General features: G+C 41.2%; 1 protein-coding gene across 1 annotated transcript; it reads left to right on the top strand.

Moving 5' to 3' along the window:
- The first annotated feature begins 916 nt into the window (after positions 1–916).
- Positions 917–23,778, top strand: LOC129377484 (Na(+)/H(+) exchange regulatory cofactor NHE-RF1-like). The gene is made up of 6 exons (XM_055057453.1): positions 917–1,574; positions 12,075–12,245; positions 20,800–20,953; positions 21,054–21,097; positions 22,840–22,944; positions 23,031–23,778. The coding sequence occupies exons 1-6, from the start codon at positions 1,125–1,127 to the stop codon at positions 23,190–23,192; spliced, it is 1,086 nt and encodes a 361-aa protein (XP_054913428.1). The 5' UTR covers positions 917–1,124; the 3' UTR covers positions 23,193–23,778.
- Positions 23,779–23,788: the final 10 nt, after the last annotated feature.

Raw genomic sequence — 23,788 nt, 5'->3', positions numbered from 1 at the left:
TGTTTATATTCGTGTTGTAAAAGTCCAAATGCGGAGTGAGTCCAGTAGGATTGTGACTTGGTTTCTCAACTTTCCGAACTGCATTTTCTTTCAAATATTTTGGGTATCCTCAATGAAAAACATCTTGCATGTGGACCACATTTCCACAAACAATTTGGATCCACAAGAATCTCTGTGATTGGATGAATGCGTGAATCCTAATTGGAAGGAGGTCAAGTATTATGTTACTTGTGAAAATAATATGATGCAAAGTTCAAACCTTTTACAAAATGCCGCATTGCTTGATTAAGCAAAGAAATGAACTCATTGCTTTGACATTAACAATATGTGCATATACAATGAAGTCCCAAAAATATTCCTACCGATGCAAATTTAAAAATATTTAATATTTCTGCTGAATGGATGCAATATTCGTGTTTTGGGGAGACCAGACGGAATTCTCTCTTGAATCTTGGAGAGAATCAGCGGAGGTAGCAAAAGATTTCAGCGATGGCGATGGAGGTTTTCCAGTGTCAATAAATGAATAAATCATTTAGGTATCAGTAAAAACATGCAAAAAGCTGCTTGGTAATTGTAGATCAGGCGGGATGCAATGCTAGAAAATTAATTATTGTTGAGAGAGTTAAAAAATGCAAATACGAAAATAGATTTTTGAATGCAAATAATTTACAATCTAAATCTGCCATATACTGTAAGAGTATATCAGCAATACAAGACAATGACCATTTGTTGTTTGGTTGTTGTTGTTTTGTTTTGGTTGGCTTGTAACACTCTTATTTTGAAAATGTCCCTGGACGGTCTCCCCTAAGTTGGTTGAGCTCGACAGTGACACTTCCACGAAGGGAGCCCACGGATTGGAGGTGAGACAACACATTGCAACACATAGCGGAGGGGGTGGATCTCAGGAAGTCTATAAAGGGAGAAAGCGCAACTTTTCTTTTTTTTAGCGGCGGAAACTTTCCCCTCGCGCTCCTCTGCGGAAGTTTACCTCGAGTAAAAGTTTGCGCGCAACAGGTGTCGCTTCTTTCTTCATGGTCGCTGCGTGAAAAAGCTCCAGACTCGTTTTTGGCTCGCGGGCGAAGAACGGAAACCGACGAAAAAGTTCCCGAATTCAGCGACACGAGATGTCTCACCTCAGACCCAGGCTCTGTGTGCTGGAGAAGTCGCCCACCGGCTATGGGTTCCACCTGCACGCCGAGAAGGGCAGAACCGGGCAGTTCATCCGGCTCGTGGAGCCCGACTCCCCCGCCGCCGCCTCCGGGCTGCTCGCGAGGGACCGGCTGATGTTCGTGAACGGGGAGAACGTGGAGGGCGAGAGCCACCAGCAGGTGGTGGCGAGGATACGGGCGACCGTGGGGGCTCTGGAGCTTGTCGTGGTGGACCCCGAAACGGCGGAGCTGCTGAGCAAACACGACCTGCGGTGCCGGAAGGAATACGTGACGGAGGGGATCCCCCTGCCCGGCGGGGACAGCGACTCGGAGCGCGAGGACAGGCGGAGCAACGGCACCCCTGTCCCGCGCGAGAACGGGGACGCGTCCTCGGTGAGGTCGGGGAGTGTGAGCTCCGGCACAAAGGTACAGCTTAAACAGGTGTAGAAAAATATATCATATCACATTACTGGGCACATTTGCATTTTTAGCTTTGGCAGCTTATTCCGCCATCTCACTTTCAAGTTGGGACAAAACTCTTGAGCAAAATATTCGCTGAGTAAGGTCTATTTGCAGCTAACATTACTATGACAAATCAGTGATAGGCAAAACTGAATACACCCCTTGCTGTTTGATTTTAAGGGTGATGAACAAATACTTTAATTATTCATCAGCAAGCAGGGCCACTTCCATGAGACATGGGAGCTGGAAGCTCACAGGGTGGAAGAACATCAGCAATAGTTGCCTCTGATCAAACTGGGAAAGATTATGGACTGAATTCCAAACCAGTTGAAGCCCAGATCAGGAGAAACCATATTGGTAGTTGTGTAAGAAGTGCGACTTAAGGTTTGCAAAGTTTTATCCGAATGATGTTCAGGAGTTTTGGAACATTTTCGGAAACCCAAAGTTCGTCTGACATCTAATCCTTTCCAAAAATTTGACCATTCAAAGGAAAATCACTGAAAACACACCCATGAAGAAAGTGTTGTGAAAGGATTAAGTTTTTTTTTTTTCCAAAATTTTTCCCATCATTGAAAACAGTTTTTTCCCCACAACTGTATGCAGGGACAAAGACGCTCATATTTGAAGTAACTTGTCACCCAGTCTTGTGATTAAAGGTTTGAAACAGATACTCTGCTAGGCCGTCACCTCCGGAGCCAGTGAGGACTCACAGAGATGTGACGCCGCTGGGAGGGAAACGTCCTCGGCTTCTTTCTGCTTGTGCTCTTGTTCAACAGAGTCTTTGTTTCCCAAATGTCTGCGATTGTCCCTTGCTTCCTGACTTGGATTCCTTGTCAGGTTCGGCCTGTTAAACGAGATCATTTGTCACACCCAAAGACTGACAGGCTTCTTCAGCATCTGCTTTCTTTTGCCATCTGAATAATTTGTTTATGGAACTGAGTTGAGGTCATTGGGGTAACCCGAGTGTAGTTTCTTTATGTCTTGCTTATTTCTTCTTCTTTTTTTTTTAGCTAGTTCCTTGAGGTTATATGAGGAAGAACACCAAAAAGACATTCCTGACCCTGACCCTTTAATAAATAGAGCCTTCCTTGACTCTTGTGTCGTCATAAATCTGCTTCTGAAGGTTTCTGTCGTTGGATATCGAATTCTTTTATTGGGGTTAATCTTTGAGAGGGTTAGCAACCTTCCACGGATTTGTTGGCGGTGGAACTTCTTCAGCCAGTGCAAAGTCCGGGCCCCTGGTTTTAAAGGTTATGTAACAGGTCTGCAGAATAGTCTCATTGTGGAGGCGTTTTGGCCCTGCGCAGCTCTCCGAATTTCAAGTTGTTTTTATGTGTGAAACAATAGGATAATGGTTATTTTTAGCCTGCCGCTCATTTAATTAGAGCTGACGGCCAAATGAGAATTTTGTAATGAGCGAGCCAGTGAAATACGTAAAATGTAGACCTGCATATGAAGCAGACAGAAATATGTACAATTGATTTTGATTGATTTTTTTGATTTTTTTCAAACAGACAAAATGTACAATTGAAATCTAGGGATGATCTAAACACCAACTTAACCGAGCATCAGGTTCAGAAAGCCAATGTGTTGTGTTGGCATTTTATGCCTGCACAATACATTTAGTGATAACTTCACGAACAGAAGTGACTTCATTTTTATAGAAACTGGCAGAAGTGCAGAGAAACATGCTATTGTTGTTGTCATCATGTCATCATGTTATGATGACGACTGCAGTACAACAATATCTTTTATTTTAACATAGTCTCTTACATTGCAAAATGATTTAAAGCAGCTATTGTTCTTATAGGTCTGTTGTTCTTTTGCTAATTCATTGATTTTTTTTTTATTAGTTTGCTGTATTAAAGTAGAGAAATTGTGGAAATTGTAGCACATCTAACCCTAGATTTTCCACTTAGAAATCTTTAAACCTAAACCATAATGGCAAACACAAACATTGGAGATATTTTAAGTAGGTGTTGTGCCAGCATTAGTAGCCCCCCCAATGAAAAGCATAATGTTGGCTGCCAAACAACAAAATGGATTCTGTCCTTCTCTTTTGAATTTGGTTTTGCTTCTTTACTTTGTTTTTCTGGTTGAAGTGTGAAGACTAAGTTGGCTCAGGGCAACGACGTAGACGTTCAGCAAAATTCCTGGCTGATGGGGAACTTGGCACAGCCGAAGTTCCTGAGTGGTGGTGCGATACTGGCCACTGATACAAGTGGCAGCCCCCAGCCCCCATCCTCCCACCAGCGGGCTAAACTTGAGTGGGCTGACCGATAATGACGTGACGCTATCCCTGCTCGTAGTTAAACAATAGTCCCTTTCACTTGATGATGGAGTTAGAAGTAGCAGAAGGGAAGCAGCTAAGCTTTTTCTTTCTTCAGAAATTAAAAGACCTCAAGACTGATTTTTTTTATTTATTTATTTTTTACCCCAGAAACATAGCTGCACTGGGACGTTTCAGTGCGTTTCGCTGCCCATCCTGGGCTCCAAAGACTGACTCCACTACCACACTGAGAGCTGGCTGTGGGTCACCATAGAGATCCCAAGTGGCAGAAAGAGGCTTTGTCCACAGTGTTTGCCTGTGGAGAAAGGCTTCTGGGCCAGAAAGGAAAAGGGAGAGCACTCTCACGCCTCTGAGAGGAGGCCATGATGACCCTGAAATACATCCACGCCGCTCCAGCACACACGTGGAATGAGACCAGCGTGAACTGGGAATCGTTTTGAAGGAAGGAGTCTGGTCTGGATTTGCAGATGTGAAACGTCAGTGTCACTATTGGTGTGGTCGTGGCACCACTCGTTGATCTCTCCCCTTCTCCTTGTATCTTATCACAACCTCTGCTGATATTGCAGAATGTAGAAGAAATGCCAGCACAGTCCCAGCATCGAATGTTGATTTCATGCCATCTATTAGATTAAACTTTTGGCAGATTGTCGTAGAACATGGCCGATAAAGAATGCAAATGTTTATTGCCTGCAGCCAAATAGGTTTGCACATGCTTCCTTTCTGTCAACTTGGTAAAAATTAAACCATTTAGTTCTTTGTTGCAGTTGCAGCAGAATTCACCAGAACGCTGCATCAACTTAGCTTGACGGCTAACGTAGCTTTACACGACAACAAAAAGATGTTTCGGCAAGTGTGGCTTCTTAGCCTTTTGTCCTGAAGCAAATTCCCTGGCTGATCTGTCTGAGGCATATATGTCTTAACATTCTGTGAGTGAATTTGGCGTATTTGGCCTGTCCTGTCAGATTCTGGGCCGCTGTCCTCATAGTTTCACATCAGTACAGGCTTATCTCTCTTTCTTTCACATGGCTGCACAAAATGCCTTAGAGGTAATGTCAGTGCTGGTAAACAGACTTGCATAATCTGAGGTAGTCATGAACCAAGGTGGATTTTGTGGATAGGGAACTATTTCGGTGTTGATTTAGCCATATATTTTGCTGCTGAAAGGTCAGACAAGGACAGATTTTCAGTTTTCTGGTAGAGTCCATCAAGCTTTTATGTAAAATTGGCCCTCTACTTCAGCCAAAACTCCCGTTGAAGCTTAACTAACGTCACATTTATGTCTGTGATGGTAGAACAAAGAAGGCTTTTTTTCTGGATTCACTCCCAACAACTAGTTGATGTCAGCAATATGAGTGGTTCCCAAAGAGACTGTCACATAGCTGCATGCCGGTAATTCGCTGCATCAAAGATATTTTCTTTAATTTCCTGGTGTGTTGTGCCAAGAAAATTGACTGGTACTTGTCCAACGTTCCAAGCTAATTCTCTTTATGCATGACAACATCGGGACTGGAAACATTTGTTACATTTTGCAAAAAACCTGCAAAAAACGCTTTTGGAAACATTACCATCTAAATGGACTAAGAAATAAGAACTCCATTGTGATATTAAAATAATTGAGTTGTACTTATTTGCAGTCCTAAAAGTTCAATCTGAAAAAGTACAGATATATAAAAATAGATTTAGTTTTATTTCTTATTAATGGAACAGTTATGGGTAATCTTGATCGCAATATACTGAGTTCCCTACAGATGATTACCTTTGAAAAACAAACTAGTCATGCTTCTGCAAAATAAAAATGCATAAATTTAGAAGCTTTTTACAGATTTCTAACTCAAGTGCTAATAATTATGCATGTACAGTTTATCACCAGCGACACTGAGGGACAGTAGGTGTTAGATTGGGCCACAGAGGTCAATGCTACGAAACCCAAAGCAGAAGTCACTGTCCGTTCTTGGAGGATATCTTGAGGAGTGAAGTTCCTGTTACATCAGCATTTTTTAATAGCATAACAGAAGGAGATTTGCTGCTAAGTTGGTGTGTATAAGTTCTAATTTTTTCCTCCTTTTTGACATCTGGGAACTTCCAAAGACTCAAAGATCAAATCTAACTGCATGTGATTAAAAAAACAACTTTGATCCTCACCCTCAGCAAAGGCCTTGAGGCATATCTGAACATTCATATTTTTTCATCAGCTCATAATCTCTCTTATCTTCGCCGTCACAGGATGATTGTCTCTCTTGCAGAGTGTGAACCAGTCTTAACAGATGTGAAAAATCTTTATGATCCCACTAAGTTTGGAGTCACTGTTTCTCTTGCACACGCGGGTTTTAAACACGTGTGCAGCAACCGACACTAATTTCAACGATGTTGCATAAGGGAACAGCTTTCCATCTGATGAGTCTTTATGTGGGCTGCTGTCCAAAATAAACACTATAAAGGTTCTGTTGGCGTCACTCTGCTCTGCTTTCTCAGTGACGCGGTTCATGTAGCCGGCGAAGAGATGAAAGACATCCTCTTGACCATCCGAGTAGAGTTTACGATATTAGTCCCATTTCGATCCATCTAGTTTCAAACACCGTAACTTTTATAGCTCTTACTGATACTGAGCTGTAAATCCATCAAGACGCAATCAGGAAATTTAGTATGGGAAAAAGGATCTTAACTTCGTTTGTCGCTGTAATTAGCAACGTGTCTCGGAAGTGTGCTTTTGGATCTAGGCTGAAAATTGAGCATGACTAAATTGATTGATGTGCCCATTTGTTCACATAAAAGTGTGTGGGAAAGTATTTGACAATGAAGTGAGCTCCTATGTCAGTTTTAGCTTTCCACACTCTCTGTCATACTGTCAGAAATGTTCTAGTGGTTTTGCTGACAAGTCAATGAAACATCCTTTTGATTAAAGTTAAGGTTACAAGTGTCGGCTGTTTGCCCTTTGCGGGGTTTTTATTTTTACAGATATACAGGCATTTTGAGTTCACTGATTCATAAAAAAAACACACAATTACTCTGAAATAGTAAGAGGTGCAGCAAGAAAAGATCTTTCCACTCATATCTGCCTATATTGTTTGTAAAAATAGGATGAAATAAAGATAAAATGTATGTCATAACCCAGGAAGTAATGACATTTCGAGCCCATTTTTATTAAGTATATAGACATAATGTCCTTTTTCAGAAAACACTTCTTAAAAAAAGATTTTCTCTTTGTTTTTCAGTTAAGTTTTAAGATAAACTTACTTATTGTACTCGTCCCCAGTCACATTGATGCTGATCCCCTTTAGGACTAGTTGACTAAATTATGACAGATGGTGACATGTAATAAATCCAGAATAAAGTTAATCCACCACCTGCTGGTAGATATTATTTATTGGAGTCATATAACTATTTTTTATTATCTTAATGTTGTACGAAACATTGTACTGGCAGCAATTAATTGGTTTCTCATCTGTAAGAAACGTCTTGCTCCATCTGGCACCAATTATGAACAATAAAAACTTCGGCGATCGCTAGATGAACATTAGTTTGGTATTGAAAAGATCAAAAGATTAAGAGGCACTAATGGCCTAACCTGACAGAACACACTTACACACTCATAACCAGCAGTTTCCTCTGTCAACAGTGATGGGGTGGAACTGGTGACGAAACCACTTCCTGTTCATTCAGCTTGTTGGTTTATGCTGCTTGGTTTAGTCAATCTTTTTTATATTTGTTTTGTTACCCCCAGCAAAGGCGTCAGCGTTTTAGTATGTGACGGTTTCTGTTCTTGTTCTAGTAGAACAGTCTGGTATTACGTAGTACAATCCCATGGAGGTTCAGCCGATGTTACCTCACGGCACTCCAGGACTTTTGAGTTGTTGTAACAGTAAGACGGATGTTTTCAAAACCAGATTTAGAGGTTTGTGACAACATTAAAAGGAGAGAAGAAGTCATTCCTAAACAACAATTATGCTGTGAAAGATGGAAACAATTAATTTGAGACATAAAACATCACACTGCCACAATCTAAACTTGGCATTCAGTGGCTGTGTGGCTGTTCTGCTTAATTCATTGGACGACCAAGTCATATTTACACAGTTCGTAGTGTGGTGGCATACTGTGAACGAAAATGCTACCAGGACTTAACTTAAGCTAATTATTTCAAGACATTGGTGCAAGATGGCTTTTGGGAAATGTCTTCCAACCTGTGAGAGAAGATGAGCAGAACTATTTCAGATAGTCCTCTTATTTTATTTATTTATTTTTAAAAAAGATCCTGTGCTAATGAAGTTGGACCTTATTATGAAAGGCAAGTTAGAAATACAAGATATGATGTTTAACCATAACGAGCCATAAAACCATTAACCTTTGATACTGTGCAAACAAGGAGAACGTTTATAGCGGTCGTTGGTTGCTTCTTGTACTATGACACCAAAAGAAGGAGGATCCTGCCTTAACGAGGCTTGATGTTCATTGAAAACATCAATGAAAATATTGTCATTGTTCTGTGGATTGTAACAGTTCTCACGTTTGCATTTGAGGAAAAATGATAGAAATATGTTGCAGAAGGCTCTTATCTCAAATACAGACATTAAACAATTTCATTTTTAGATGATTTAAAGCAGGGATACCCAAGTTCAGGCCTGGAGATCTACCATCCTGCAACTTTTACATACCAGCACACCTGAACCAGAAGGCTAGATTCCTTCATCAGCAGTCATAAGTCGCAGGATGGTAACTCTTGAGGACCGGACTTAAGATGCCCTTGCTGTAAAGATTTTGGTCTGGCGATATCTAACTGAAATCAATTGGATTACTTATTGTTGTTCATCTTTGATAATAGTACATTTTAAATGCTTAAGTGGAAAGTTGACCAAATTTAATGTCTCAAGATTGCCATAAAATTGACAGAATAATTCCACTGAAACCCCATGAAGCACATTATTCCAATGTCCATTGAATAACTGATTCGATGTTGAAAATGGAGCTTTAGTTGCTTTAGCAAAAAACAGTCTCTGACTTTAACCCTGAGTGGTGCTGTATTTCAGTACGAACCCTCACCACATCGCTACATGTAGGCAGCTCTGCTGAGGTTGTGGTCTTCCTGTTGATCATTTGTGTGACCAGATCTCAAAATGCAGCACCATACAGGACCTTGTGAGCATAATAAGAGAGTGTATTTATTGCATATTTATTCTGCAGTTGAATTGCTAAAAAAGGGATTCTGCTCTCAGCTTTCACAAAGCAACTCGGTCATGAAGACCTCAGATGTAGCACGCAGGAAGTACTGCAATGAGCCGAGTTGAAGTGCACTCAGATTGGCACATTTAGTCACCTGCTCGAAGGAGTTGTTGGAAAAAAAAGACGATCAGAACATTTTGTATGTCCGCTGGAGAGATTGTCTTATGGAGCTCAAAATGACAAGCTTTATCTTGATCATACAACAGTTCGAGGAAAGTATACCTATAAATGGTGCCTGTGGCATAAGGAAAGAGTTGGAGATGCTATAAAACACATCCTCAATGTGTTTTTTTTTTGCATATGGAAAGGTGTTGGTGGAGATGTTGCCAGATAGCCCTGGTCTCTTCCTGAGCCACAGCTCCCCTGGTGAGAAGTAAGTGGATGATAGTGTGCCAGCTGAACTTGGATGACATACTCATCAGCAACTAGAAAGTGTTTATTGCTGATCCGTCTGAGCCCTGAGGTCTGCGAGGCTTACTCATACAGAGAAGAAATCTCATTACCAGCTGGGGGAATGAAGATTTAAGTGGATTTGAAAAGTTGTCAACACTCCATGTGAGAGCCACTTTATGCGCAGTGGCTGTGGGCGCAATGTTTTCAGTTTTTGCAACCTATCTCTCTGATGGTTCATTGTTTAGCAAAGAAATGGCGAACAGAAAACCTTGCATTTGATTCTCTCCTTCATTTCATCACACGGTCAAGATAGAATGACAATCATTCAGTCGGTGCGCCTATAAAGATTAATGAGTCGGTGCACAACATCGGGTTATTAAGACAGACGAGACCAGAAACTATAATTAGACTAGAATATTTAAGTCTAGATTGGACTGGACCAAGTTCAGGTTTTTATGCTTGTCTAATTCTGTGCTCACCTAAAATACACCGACCATTGTTTGTTTTTTATTTCACAAATAGACTATCAGACTATTAAAGAACATTTCTGTTCAGTGTAGAAGTATCCAGTTCAAGTTTGCTCAGTCATGAGTATTTTAGATCTGGAGCTAGAAATCATCAAACACAATTCTAACTTCAAATAGACCTTCAGTTTAGTTTTCTAGTTTTAATTTATGATTTGCGAACTATAAAGCAGATTGCAACTTTAGCATCATCAGTAGTATTCATTCATTAGCCAGTCGCTGTACATTTTTAACATTTATTTTAAATTATTAAATGTTCTGCAACACAGCCGATATTTACTGATTAGCCTAGAATGCAGGTTTTTTGCCTGCAAAGACAATGGAGCACTCAAAGAATAACCCATGCATGCAACAACATGCAAACTCCACACAGAAAAAAATCCCAACTGAGATTTTACCCAAGAGACATTTCAGCAATGAGGCAACAGTTGCCAACCACAGGAGCCACCGTGCAACCTCAGCCGTATCCTCTGCTTAAATATGCACTTTCTGCTTTTATTTTTTTCTTACAAGCACCAAGAATAAGCTTCTAGTATAACTTTATTTTTAAAATAATAACGTAATCCAGTAATTTTCATTTTGGTATGTCATCTGCAAGAAAAAAATGTAATGCCATTTTTTTCTTGCAGATAACCTTTGATGTCAAAATGTTTACTTTTTGCCGACTAAATTCCACCCACTAGCAAGTTTCTCCAAAATGGTGTCAGTCACTTCACATGTCTGTGATCACATTATGTCTGATTAATCCATGTTTGGAGGAACATACGTGTGGGATGAAATAATCTTGGCATGCACAATAATTATTACCTTGTCACGTAATTCTTATCTCTGCAAAGAACTTTGTCAACCTTGTCATAAAAGCGTAATTTCAACCAATGTTTAAACTGTTGCCACACCCTCGGGTTCTCCTGAGATTATCTAGGGATTCAGTCCACATGTTTCAGCAATCATCAGCCAACCTTTCTCTTATATAAACCTTTGGATCAATACATAATCCTTGTTATGAGGAATTTAACCCGAGGCGATGCTGAGGTTGCAGTGGTTGATCTTAATGGTCAGTTGAAAGGGAATCATTTACAAATAGGTGCAGATAGCCGATGGTTGCATTGATAGTGACGGTTTTATCAAGTAAAAGAAGAAGGTGTGGACCCTTTTTCCCAGTGCATATGCTGATCATACAATGATTACTGTAAAATGGAAGTTAATAATAAATCATGCCAGCTACTTAGTTAGTAATTAATGCCTTAGGAGTTGCACAACAACACCGGCTTGTTGTTGTGCTTGTTGGATGAGTTCAATCCATTTTGAACTAGACTTCATGTTTATAAGTCTGCTCCTGTTCATACGAACGTTTTGTAATAGATTTATTCATCAACAGACATAAAAGTGGTTGAATATTTTCTCCCTGGCTGTTTGACCACGTAGAAGCACGTCAAGACATTTTCAATCAGCAAAATGTCGAAGGTTGAATTTTAGGTTCAGAGACATTGAAGTTTCAGACAAAAGGTCCTGACTGGAAACATGATTAGTAAAGTTGGTGGTCACTCACCCTTGGGGCTAATTATTTTTTGGTGTGGAGTGCTGTTGATGGCGTATAAATGTTTTGCTTTGGCAATTAATAAAGTGACAAAAAGCAGTACCTCCTGGATGAGAGTTATTGGCTTTAGCTAAGTTATTCATGCACCAGATTGTGAAAACTGTATCAGATCAAATAGAGTGCTAATAAAATGTGCAAAAACCTTTGCTGTCGTCATTGTAGTTGTTGTACGAGTCAAATATTTAGTCCAAATGACCATAGAACAACTTTTAGTTACTAAAGTCATTTCTGGAATTCAAAGGAAGGACATAATTTTGAGATGTGTAATTATGTAAGGAACAGGTTTGAGTTTGCATGCTGGTCATCCCAATGACGTCGGGATGATTCTTCCCAGGAAAATAGTGATACTACCTTCGAATGTCCAGAAGGAAACCAGGTCTAGAAAAGCTCTCACGGTTAAAGAAACCGTTTAGCGATGCTGACTGCTGATGTGTTCATGTTTGCAGGTTGAGAGGGACGGGCTGCGGCCTCGCCTCTGCCACATGAAGAAGGGCTCCGGCGGCTACGGCTTCAACCTGCACAGTGAGAAGAACAGGCCAGGCCAGTTCATCCGAGCCGTGGACGATGACTCCCCAGCACAGAGAGCCGGCCTCCGACCGCAGGACAAGATCATCCAGGTCCGCCTCGCGCTCGTCGATCGAAGGGGGGGGGGTGTTTACCGTGTTTCTGCTGCATGTGTGTCAGCTGTAATCCTATTACATCAGTAGAGAAATGGGAAATCCCATTTAAAGCAGATAGAGAGTGTGTGAGACACTTACTGCATATCTCTGGACTACATTATGGACCGCTTTCACAAAATCAGCCGGAGATGGATTTTAACCTTACAACCTTACGTCCGAGATTCATGTGAGGAATTTGCTGATTATTGTGTACAGGCTGGGAGTTTATTGCCAGTAGAATGTTCTGTACCACCTGCTGATGTTCACAGTCCGTGTGGGAGCGGGCGAGACCGAAAGATGTCCTGCACATATTCCGACCTCACTCCCACCAGAATTCCTCTCGCCCTTATCTGTCTGGGTGCTTGATTCATCCTAGCAATGGGAGTGTGTTTTTTAACACCATAATCACAGCACCCCCGCCCAGCACTCCCTATTAGCGTTGCCCTTCCTCTTGCGTCAGTCCTGAGTGAAAGTATTGGCTCATCCGTCTTTCACACACACATTATGAAGTTGAGTTATATTCCATTTTTAGTTAATTGTTTCATTACGATGTTGGTTCACATTTTTTCAACTTTTACAGCTTCAGCTGTTGTGAAAAGACCTTCTACAAGGTTGAGGCGAACAGTTACTGATCAAATTCATGTCAAAGGTGTTCTTTGGGTTGAGGTCAAGACTATGGAGGCCAGTCAGGTTGTACCACACCCAAACTTGCTCATTCACCTCTTTGGTCTACAGACTATTATTCCGACAAGAAGGAGCCATCGCTAAACTGAGCCCACTGAGTTGGGAGGATGGCAATTTAAAAAAAATCTCTTGGTATGCTGAAGCATTAAACGTTCTTTTCAATGGAAGCAGAAGATTGGATCCAACTTCTGAAAAACAGACCTTCACCATAATCCCATCGCCATCCAACTTAACATGTAAGACTGTTTAATCAGGTAAGTACCGTTCGACTGGCTACTTGACACACGTGACTCATCACTTTAGTGGACACCTCTCTAGAACCTAGTGGCAGCACCCTTTGAACCATTGTATTCGATGCTTTGTACTCTAAATGCTGATAAAAGGCATGAATGAATCTGCTTGGCGATGGGAATCCATTTCATGGACGTTTCTGCTCACTGTTCTTAAGATAATCTTGAACGTCTTTAGCTATTGACTGCTCACCACGCAGCTACACATCCACTGACCCCACCCTGTGATTAGTGGCCTTCCACCTGATATAGCTCAGCTCATGTCTTTCCCAATCGCTTCCACTTTGTGACCCCACTAACAGCTGAAGAGAAAACTTCTCAACTGCATTTGGAGCACAGTTGGCATCTTGACACCCTACCCAGCTGTTAATTTATGAAAGTCCACAGGGTGAGCTGTTCTTGTTTTCACCAATGATTGTTGAAGCATTCTGCATGCCTTGGTGCTTAATTTTATACAACTGGGACCATGTGAGTGGTTGGGAAATCTGAATTTGGTGATCTGAAGAGGTGGCCCGGTACTTTTTGCAAGACTGAAAGAGTCTGATGCTGGTTTTAGCATTTGAACCCAAAAAACACGTCTGCATTCATTTAAGCACTAGCAAGCTATTTGCAATTGGACTAAGTGCTACCATGTAAAATCTTTGTTAGTCAATGGATTCATTTAAAAATATCCAACTCCAAATGGTTGAACAATTTCCAAACTCTACTGGCTAAAGTTTTAGTGAATGCAACTCACTGAAACTTCCGGTTTTAGGTTGTCGAGAACTCTTTTCTTGTGTCACCCTAAGCGCTGCCAGATTATAGTTAGAGTTTTTTCTTCTACTGCACTAATCTCTACTGTATTGTGTCACTACAGCACACCATGTGTTTATAGACCAAGCCTCCGAAGACTTTTGCACAGTCCGAAACGTTTTCCTTAAAAGCTAAAAATAAATTAGACCTCTGTGTGTGTTTCTCCCTTGCACACACCAGAGTTCTTTACACGGATTAGTAAAACAAATTCCCCCAACTGATGTTTTGGATATTGCTCACAGAGTAATCTTAGTAAGTTATGTTAGCGCTCAGACGGGATACAGCGCGGACTTTATCTGGTACAAAGTGCAGGCGTTTATTGAGCTGAGTGGTTAGATGTGTGGTGAAGCACACGCTGCATGATGGTCCTGCTTTCTGGCCCGAATGCCCCCCTCAGTTGTGCTGCAGACACCTGCGGTGCCAAGTTCTGCTCTCAACGTGCAAGTGGAGACCAGCCACGATGCAATTTCAGACAGAAAACCTTTTGTTATTTCATTGCCGTGTGTTTTTTATGACTTTGTCACACCATTTATCTCTCCATTTGGATGTCATAATTATTTACTGCCCCTGTTATGCATTTCCCAACATGTTAAACATTGACTAAATGCCAAACACAACCCAGTATCAAGGCCTTTGCAGAGAAGGCCTTGATACTGGGTCGCTTGTCACCGTGATCTGTCTTTTTCAGGGAACCATCCTTTGCATTTAACACTCTTTTAATATTATTATTATTATTATTATCAGAGAAATGTTTGTTTAAGCAATAACTTTTGCAACTTCTCCACCCAGCTTAAGAACTGACACCGAAATCTCTTTTTTTCGTATTTGTTTTTTTGCATCTGTGTTAGCCGAGGCTGCAAGCTAAGCTTAGCTGCAATTCGCCAGAAGAATCCAGTTGATTTCATTTATACGACAAAAATTCTCAGACATGCCGCCTTGGTAAAAGGCGTCTAAGGAATTCCAGACGATTACACCAAGTTTCGACTTTGAAACCAGCAGATTATTGCTGAGTCAGTAGTGAAAGACAGATTACAGCTAGTTAATTACCGCAATCTGGCCATCAGTGGCTTTTGTCTGGGAAAGAGCTGGACACATAACTGTTATGTAGCAACTGTAGGCGATGCATAAATGGCGAGTAGTAGGAGAACGTGACGGGATTCTAACTATAACTTGTATCTTGTCCTATTAAAATACCAGTCTTGAAAATGAAAGCCAACATCTGCCTACCAGAGAAAAACTGTGAGTCTGATAACTGAAGGATTTTCCTCCCATTCTACCTTCATTGACTCTAGAAACCAGCAGTAAAACCTTCAGTCCTGAGAAACCTTTTCATTTCCCTGTTGCTGTGGTTATGCTGCAGCTTTTTTGTCCGCCAGCGCGCCGCGTTCAGGCATGTCACGCAGTCGGATCAGCAAAAGCGACCGACAGCAAAGTAGTCAAATGAGAAGTGTTGTATTTTTGGCATCAGGTAGATATTACAATGTCTGCGTTTGGGAGTTTAGTTGATCTAAGTGTAGGAATGTAAACAGGCAAAGTGTGTGTGTGTGTGTGTGTGTGTGTGTGTGTGTGTGTGTGTGTGTGTGTGTGGGGTGTGTGTGCGTGTGTGTGTGTGTGTGTGGTGTGGTGTGTTTCAGTAGTAATAACACAGAAATGACCACAGCTCATCTGAGACTGAAAGCCAGGAGACTCTGCTGGTGGTTGAAGGGTTCTGTGTGGGATTCTACCAGGACCCGTCTCAGACTGCAGCTCTTGTTTCACAAAACAAATCTGACTGAATATCATTTTTAGATTTTCTAATTTCTGTCAGGTTCCCTCCCTTCAGCTCAGGAGAGCCAAAGTTCTGCATGTGTAAGATATTAACACACCAAGGTGAAATGATCGTCTCAGCAAATGATCCGGCGACAAAACAACCACCTGAATCAATGACACAAGGAAAAGTTACAGGACTTGGGTTTTATTGTATTCATCAGTATTACTGATTAAACTTTAGCTTTAATAATATAAAGCTACATAATTTTAAAGTTTAATCAGTAATACTGATCAGTAATACCGTTATAACAAATTTCAGATCATGATTTCTTGGTTAATGTCAAGTTATCATAACAAAACATTTTGAATAATATCAACGTTGTATTAAAAGTGTCATGATTTACCAAATGACATTTTATGACAACAGTCATAAATATTCATGACTTACTCATGTTCATGACGGTGTTATGTCATGTTTATGACAGTGTAATAACAGTCTTCTTCACAACCTGTCAGATACAGAGTTACTGAACTGAAACTACTACTAATCATAGTAGTGCTAGAAACTACTATTATAACTTTAAATATTTCAGACAACCAGCACAACAGAGACATAAACAAAAATGTCAGATGACTAATTACCCAGCGACAATAACTCAGAAACAATCCCAATTAGGATTTATCTTTATTTATTTCCTACTTACAGAACATTTCTGTTTATATCATAGGTTTTTGATGCCTTTCTATCCTATCCTAATAAACAATGGAGGGAAAAAAAGGCACTTTTTAGAGGAAATGTGGAAAATATGTCACCAAAGAACAGAATATTGTTTTAATTCAATGTCTCAGCATTCCAGTGTTACTTCAGGCAAACAATAATTTCTCCTTCCTAAAAACAGTCAGGATCAATGACAGACGATTCCCATTCACTGCATCACTGCACTTCACAGAAACCTACAACAACCAACAATGGAGCAATGAAGTTCCTGAGTTTTTATTTCCATGGAAGTCTGTTTCTGCCACTCTGGAACATATAAATATATACCATCTCATAATGAAATACTATATTGTAGTATTTCATTATGTCTCATTAATATATAATGAGATATCTCATTATAATAATGAGATATGATACAATCTCAATATAATGAGACACTTTCTCATTGTTTTGAGATAGTATCTATCTCATAAAGATGATTATAATGCTATAATTATTATTATATTGAGATAGTATCTCATTGTTAAAATGAGATATAATACTATATCTCATTATGTAGATATGAGATACGACAACATAATATTTCATTATGAGATAGTAATCACAGTATCTCATATTGAGATAACGATCTCATAATGAAATATATTGTATTATATCATTATATCTCATTACTATGTTTCTTCCTGCTATATCTATGTAATGAGATATAGCAGGAAACAACTGCTCAGTATATATCTCAATATATCTCAAAACAATGAGATATATTGAGATATTTTTGGAATGCTTTGACCTCTTGGTATTGGAATTGAGAGGCCAGATGGACAAATCTGTATTATATTGAGATATAATACTATTTTGATATCATGAGGTATCAACCACAGTGGTGCCGCAATTATATCTCATTGTTGTAATGAGATATAATACCATAGAGTATTTTATAGGTTTGAAACTTTAATGTTTGTGATGCTGTCAATCATTCTGAAATGTATCTTGTTTTGTTAGTTTTTGTCCGCTTTGTGTTTTCTCCATTGATTTTGGAGTTAGAAATTTTAGATGTGTCAAGGCACAGACCTGGTGAAACATCACCTAGTACCACCTGAGTGTGGGTCAGCGTAAAGGCTGACCCACACCCACAAGGCATAATTTGGCCTTCATTTCAAAGGCAACATGATAGACCTCCATGCAACCAGTGGAGGTTGGTGGCATGGAGGTCTGTCTAGCGGCACCACTGTGGTGAATTGTATGTTCTTTTATCTTTTGACCTCTCAGGTTGTTGAGAGGCCCGACTTACGTGGCACCACTGCGGTTGATTGTAGGTCCGTTGCTGGGGGACCTCTGAGTGCTGGGGGACATCTGATTGGTGGGGGACCTCTGATTTCTGGGGGACATCTGATTTCTGGGGGACATCTGGTTGTGGGGGACCTCTGATTTCTGGGGGACATCTGATTGGTGGGGGACATCTGGTTGCTGGGGGACCTCTGATTTCTGGGGGACATCTGATTGGTGGGGGACCTCTGATTGCTGGGGGACATTTGATTGCAGGGGGACCTCTGATTGCAGGGGGACATCTAGTTTGGTGGAGACTTTCGAATTGTTATTTTTCAAAGCAACTTCCAACTTCCCATTCAGATCTGAAACCAGACTCTGTAAAGATGTTACTGTTTCCTCCAGTTCCTTGCATTTATAAATATGTTGTGAGTGATTCTTCAGTTGTTCTTCGTACTTCAGTCTGATTGTGTACTCATCCATCATCACGTTAATTAGGCCTTTGTTTCTGGAGGCATATTTCTCTGCCTCCCTCTTAAAATAATCTAACTCTTGAACAATTTTCTTGTCTGTCGTTGTTTTAGTAGTGTGTTCATGTGTGTTCTTTATTCGACGTTCTCTTTCTAACGTGTTCTTCAGGTTTTTAATTTCTTCCTGCTGGACTTGGACTTCTTTCTCCCTTGCGATCCGTTGCTGTCTTTCCGCATCCAGCTCTTTTTTCAAATCATCGATTTGCCTCGTCAGATCCCAAATGTAATAAGTTGATTCTTGCTCCTCGTCGAATGATCTTGGACTATCACTTGGTTCGTCTTCGGTCTCATTGGGGCATTCCTCTTCATCATCAAAATGAAGGACCGCGTCATAGTCAACCTGGATGTTTTGTTCTATCATCTCCATCCAGGAAAGCGCTGAGGGAAAATCTTCTTGTTGGTTCATGTTTGTCACCGGTTGAATTCTTGTTTGTTTGAAAGGTTTGTAAGATCTGTAATAATATCCTCCGAGCTTCGATTAATGTCGAGCGGGCTTTGAAGAGTGATCTGTAGCGATAGAACTGTTGAACAGGTCTGAGAAAACACGGTCTGAGAGCTACAATCAAGAGAGAGATTCCTTTGTTGTATCACAGTGATGTCATAACCGCTGATGTCATAGAGAGCACTGGAACCGAACATGTTAATTCAACCTGCTGTTTGAAAAATGCCACACAGTTGCACTAATGACGTAGATAGAGAATGATCCGGCCTGTGCAGCTAAAAACAATGAATGAGACCTGGAGGAGGTGAGCAATCCTCGGCATTAAGTTGGCAACATTTTGAAGATTGAAGGCTCACAGGTGAGCCAGAAGCCAGAACTGCTGAGAGCACAGTAAACAGAGATCATTAAAATGGTGAAGGAGCAGATATTAGAATGGAAATTAACTTGCACACAGACCTGAAAATGCTAACTGCTTAAGAGAATTTAAAAATTGTACATTTACAAATCTTTATGTTATATAGTTGAAATGGTTCAGGTTAAATTCTGCTAAAATGGGTTTCATAGTTGTCCTGTAATGAGTGGTTTTTGGCGCCCCCTACTGGTTGCTTTTAAAAGGAGGATTCCACACAGTCTGTTCAGCACTCTACTGTGGTCAGTCATCAAGTCCAGTTCTTTTCTGAACAGTAGTGGTGGTTGTGTTCTAGGACTAACGTGGAGTTTTATTGAAGTACCCAGAACTAGTGACCAGTAGGGAGGCTCACTGTGCTGTTTATTGTTGGCCATTCATTACAGAAATTCAACCAACTGGCCTCCACAGTGTTGCTGTATGTGGGGGAAGAAGTCACATTTACATATTTTCATGGGAATGCATCTACCAAGATAATAGGGATAAATAATAATCATACATAAAATTAGACTCAAACCGCTAGTTTTAGTATCAGTCCAAAATGGACGTCTGTGTGAATGGACCATCACACCAGATACTGTCTGGAGATAACAAGTAGAGGAAGAGGACGGAGCGTTTTGGAGCAGGTCAGCCTCTCCACACTTGAATCTGATAGAGAATTTGTGAAGGCAGATGAAGATTAAGGGATGGGGGATTCTATTTTTCATTCATAACCGCATTACAACTAACAGGAAGAAGCTTCAGCGTAATTAAATAGGCGTTTTATATATGTAGTTTTTTATTTTTATTTTTTCAATTTAAGTTCCAAATATTTGTTCAATGTGTTTTTTACATACTGCTTCAGTGTTAAGTTAGAAGAAGCACTGTTTGTCTTTTCATTGTTTTGTTTATTTGAAAAACCTGAAGTGGAGGTTCATCTTTAATACATTTAAGATAAGATTATTTAGGGTTTTTTTACAGCCACTGAGCATCTTTTTGCCTATAGTTAATTAAAAAGGCGTTTTGCAATTATTTGTTTTTATGTAATAATTTTCTGATGTTAGTGATAAGTTATAGCTCATTCTGTTAAAATGTAAAAAGGCAGATGTAACATTTCAGGAAATTGAACAAAGGTCCCCACTAGGTAAGTTGTATGTGTAACTTATGCAAATAATATTTTAATCTGGTCTTCGTCAAACAAGCTTTTTTTGGAAGTTAATTAGTCCTCCTGTGTCATGGCCCAGACAAAGTTGATGAATCTACTTTTGAAATTGAGTTATTTCAAGCCGTGTACAGGTTAATACAGCTATTAATAGTGTAAAATATTTTTCTGGATTTTTAGAACCACTAGAAAGGCTAGTCCCCGAATTCGATGAAAAAGTAGTAGTCCCGTGATCGACGGAAACACGTATGTGTGTGTGTGGGTGTGTGGGTGGGTGTGTGTGTCGTGTCCTGGGCAACATCATCACACACAGACACATAATTGGAACGCTGCTTTAAGACAGAAGACAAAGTGATTGAGGGGAGAAAAGTCCAAAAGTTGAGATCCAGCCAGATCGGTTGACCAACACTTGAAATCTGCGGCTAAAATCTTTAACGATAATTTTAATGATTTTAGCTAACGGTCCCGTGCGTTCCTCCCTCCCCTCCCATCAGGTGAACGGCGTGTCTGTGATCGGCATGCAGCACTCTGAGGTGGTGGCGGCCATCAAAGCCAACGGCGACGAGACCACCCTGCTGGTGGTGGACGCCGAGGCCGAGGAGTTCTTCAAGAAGTGCAACGTCCAGCCCGGCGAGGAGCACGTCACCGGTAAGACCAGCCCACGCCACGCCACGCCACGCCACGCCGCAGCGTCCTGAGGAGTTAAAGACGACTAACGGAACATTTTATAACCTCTGTCTCTCTGCAGGACCGCTTCCTGAGCCGGCGTCAGAGAGAGGATCAGACGAGGAGGTGAATGAAACGCACACAGAGTGGGGGCGGGAAGGGGGAGGTGTTTGTTTCTGTCATTTTGTTCTTGTCAGTTTGATTTAAGTCTGGACTTTTCCTCGAACCAATCAGGGGAAATCTTGCAATTTGTTCAGGTGATCCTTGTGTGATCTGAAATAGTTTTGATGATCTGAAACATTTAAATCACGCGTGTCAAGCGAAAGCCTCCCAAAGTTTTTATGTGTATACAGCCGAATTACTTCAGTATTAAATATCTGATATTTAGAATCGATCTTAAAACATTTCTGTTATTATTAGTTACTTTTATTACTACATTTTTGGGCTGCAACTAAATTATTTCAGCTATCAAGCCGATCTGATAATTAATCGATTAATCAAATTTAAAAATCGGCACCTTTTGCAGATGCTTAACTAGAGGAGTACAATATTCAATATGAATATGTTTTTGTGCAGTTTTGGTAGAATTACTGCTCTGACTTTGTTGTTCTTTCAGCAAATTGCATTGTTTTTCTCCTCTTTCCCCAGTTAATGATTAATCAATTGCAATATTACTCACAATTAGTCCAATTAATCGTTCCTAATATGTTCCTTTGAGCACGTTCACAATCTCGATGTAGCCAGAAATTAAAACGGGTTTGATACCCCTGATTTAAAAAAAAAAGAAACAACAACAAAAAAAACACAACCAAAGTTCTTCAAGGGGGTAAATACTGTCTCCCAGGCGGCTTTGTGGACATTCCTACAGATAGTGGTGGGAAATGCTGCCTGACCCCTGGTGATCCTGGGAGCAGATGAGACGTCCTGGACAGCGTCCCCGTCAGGGTGAGGGGTCGGCGCGTGTTAGAGGATGGAGGCAGTGTGGAAGCTTCTCGCGTCACACAAACGAGGCAGGAGCAACTGAGCAACTGATTGGCTTCTCTGCTGACACCGTAGATGACCTCTCACCATGGCAACAGCAGCTCACCGCTCTGTCCCCCCCCCCCCGTCCCCCCCGTCCCCCCGGCTCTCTCCGTGTCCTGGAGGATCATGGGATTGTGCCGGCTTTAACTTGAGGATTATGCTAATGGGGGCGAGTAGCGGAGGCCGCTCACAACTCTCTTACATGCAGCTACTTTCTGCAGCAAAACAATCCCTCATTCAGCAGCAACTCCGTTACATAACGCAGCCGTGCAGTCACCTTTGACCTCTCCCACCAACCCCCACCACCCCAGTGTTTATCACCATACGACTCGCATACGTTTACATCTGCAGAGGCCAGGAGCCGAGCTCTGTGTGCACAGATACTTTCGGATTCAGCGCTGCTGCTGTGTTGCGCAGCAAACAGCAGTGTTTGCCCACCAACGTGAGCTCCAGGTTATTTATAGGAGAGCAGCTGCGTCTAACTTGGAAATTGTGGTTCTGGTTCTGCAGGGCAGCACAGGAGCAGCACAATGTGCTTTAATTAGTCAGTCATTAGAAGGTGATTAAACATGGGGGTTTTAGAGGTTTTGCGGATCTTTACTGCCCCCTGCTGGACAACAGCGATCAACATGTGGTGCTCGTCACAAACGTTGCTTTTTCTGTTGATTCTGATAAAATCGGTTCCACGTGGACAAATTATGATTCCTCGACCATTTCCAGTTCATTTGCAGTGAAGGTTTTGAGCATGCAAACGTTCAAATATGAACTCGCCTAGCCGCTATCTCCTGCAGGCGTTGAGGCTTCTTTAGATTTCGCCGATTCAAATGTGATCTTGTGGTTGGCAGGTTCCTTCCCAGCTGAAGTCCAAACTGTCTGTGAGCTCCCAGGCTTCCAGTGCTTCGTCCAACGCCTCCCTGCCAGCAGCAGACCGCAGCTCATCCCCGCCACGGGTAGGATTCGCCGGAAACCTCCAAGGTAATAACCGCATCTCCACACCAGAGCAAGCGCTCAGTTTTGTTTAAATTCCTGTGCACAGGGCGAGAGGACCCCAGAACCCGAGCCGTCCCCGTCGGGTGACGCCGTGGGCCTGAACATATCTCTGGCCCAAGCCAAAGAACGAGCCCACCAGAAGCGAGCCGCCAAGAAAGCCCCGGCAATGGACTGGAGCAAGAGGAACGAGCTGTTCAGCAACTTATAAACTCCACGGGAGGGCTCTCTGCTGCCCTCCGGTGGAGAATCCAGAGACAATCAGCCTCTTGTTCTGCACGCCTTTGACAGACGCAAACCATCTTAAACCCACGTTTTAACAGTATTATGTCATGATTTTATCGTTTTAATTTAGAAATTTGCCACTTTTGTTTCTTCCTTTCTGTGTTTTAATGATGGCTGGAGAGCCCGCTTCTCACACAAGAATGAATGTACATATTTTATGAAGAGTAGAAGTAGTCGCGTTCGGTTCCTCATGAGGAGAGCGAGGAAAATAATTTTAAGTGTCCGAATCAACATACATTTCCTTCCAGTCGGTGACTGCTGGGACCTTCATATTTTAATGACTTGATTGTTTTTGTTGTCCGTGTACATACATGAATGATGGGATTAAAAGGATCTTTTGGCCAAACTGTTGAGGTAAAAGTCTGAAATGTTCCTGCTTATTCTGTTGATTCTGGTAAAATCGGTTCCATTTTTAAAGCTGCAACTGCTGGTCCTATTAAAAAAAAAAAAAAAGTATCTTCTGTGCTGTAAAATGTAATGATAAGCAAAATACAGCATTTGGATCAAACAGAGTTGAGTCTG

The sequence above is a fragment of the Poeciliopsis prolifica genome, unplaced genomic scaffold (genome assembly GCF_027474105.1).
Source record: "Poeciliopsis prolifica strain line A6 unplaced genomic scaffold, Auburn_PproV2 SCAFFOLD048, whole genome shotgun sequence".
In the NCBI taxonomy this organism is placed as follows: Eukaryota; Metazoa; Chordata; class Actinopteri; order Cyprinodontiformes; family Poeciliidae; genus Poeciliopsis; species Poeciliopsis prolifica.
Note: the sequence above shows the minus strand (reverse complement) of the source record. Positions and strands in the feature narration are given on the sequence as shown.